This window comes from Emiliania huxleyi (genome assembly GCF_000372725.1).
Source record: "Emiliania huxleyi CCMP1516 unplaced genomic scaffold EMIHUscaffold_10454, whole genome shotgun sequence".
Lineage (NCBI taxonomy): Eukaryota > Haptophyta > Isochrysidales > Noelaerhabdaceae > Emiliania > Emiliania huxleyi.
The window spans coordinates 1-1,100 of NW_005202138.1; the positions used below are offsets into that span (position 1 = coordinate 1).

General features: G+C 68.0%; 1 protein-coding gene across 1 annotated transcript; it reads left to right on the forward strand.

The window, feature by feature from the left end:
- On the forward strand, positions 1–1,038 carry EMIHUDRAFT_125542 (hypothetical protein; the record flags this gene model as incomplete). The annotated part of the gene is made up of 3 exons (XM_005792826.1): positions 1–240; positions 436–557; positions 613–1,038. Coding segments are annotated over 3 exons (788 nt in total), but the record flags the coding sequence as incomplete, so codon positions are not given.
- Between the last annotated feature and the right edge of the window lie 62 nt (positions 1,039–1,100).

The window sequence follows — 1,100 nt, forward strand, 5'->3', positions numbered from 1 at the left end:
CCGCAGCGGACGCAGCGGGGCAGGAGAGGGAGCGAGAGCTGGCGGAGTACCGGCGGCTGCTGCAGGACCCCGGTCCGGACGTCCTCGTGATCGACGAGGCGCACGTGATCAAGAATGAGAAGAACCAGCTGCGCGCGGTCCTCGCCGGCGTGCGCACGATGCGGCGCGTGTTGCTGACGGGGACGCCGCTCCAAAACAACTTGCGCGAGTACTTCCACATGGTGGACTACGCGTCGCCAGGTTCCCTCCTCTCCTCTTCTCTTCTCTTCTCTTCTCTTCTCACATGGTGGACTACGCGTCGCCAGGTTCCCTCCTCTCCTCTTCTCTTCTCTTCTCTTCTCTTCTCACATGGTGGACTACGCGTCGCCAGGTTCCCTCCTCTCCTCTTCTCTTCTCTTCTCTTCTCTTCTCACATGGTGGACTACGCGTCGCCAGGCGAGCTCGGCGACCTCGACACCTTCAAGAGGCTGTACGAGAGCACCATCACCGACGGCCAGTTCCGGTACGGCGAGGACGACGACGAGTCGCGCTCGCAAAGGGCAAAGACGCGGCGCGAGGTGTGTCCGAGCCACTTCCGGCACACTTCCGGCACACCTGCCGGACACTCCCTAGGCAAAGAAGCGGCGCAAGGACATGTCCAAGCGTATCTGGGCCCTCACGCGCAAGCTCGACAAGCTGGTGCAGCGGCGGGGCGTCGAGGTGCTGCAGCGCGACCTGCCGCGCTCGCAGCAGTACGTGATGGTCCTGCGGCCGACGCCGACGCAGCGCGCGCTCTACAACGCCAAGGTCGAGTCGATGGCCGGGCGGCAGCAGCTCTTCGAGTTCATGACCGACATGCTCCGCATCTACAACCACCCCGCGGCCCTCCTCGACCCAAAGACGCTCGCCCCGAACGCCAAGCTCGTCGCGAAGGCCGCCGCCGCCGCCAGCATCGACGCCGCCGCCGCCGCCGCCGCCGCCGGGGCCGCCGCCGGGGGCGCGCCGTCCCCGCACTTCCCGCCGGCCGCGCCGGCCGGCGGCCCGGAGGGATGGGGTTAACGTGGCTCGAGCGGGCGTGGCCCGCCTCGCGGCGCGGCAACCCTGCGGCTGCCTTTGGCCCG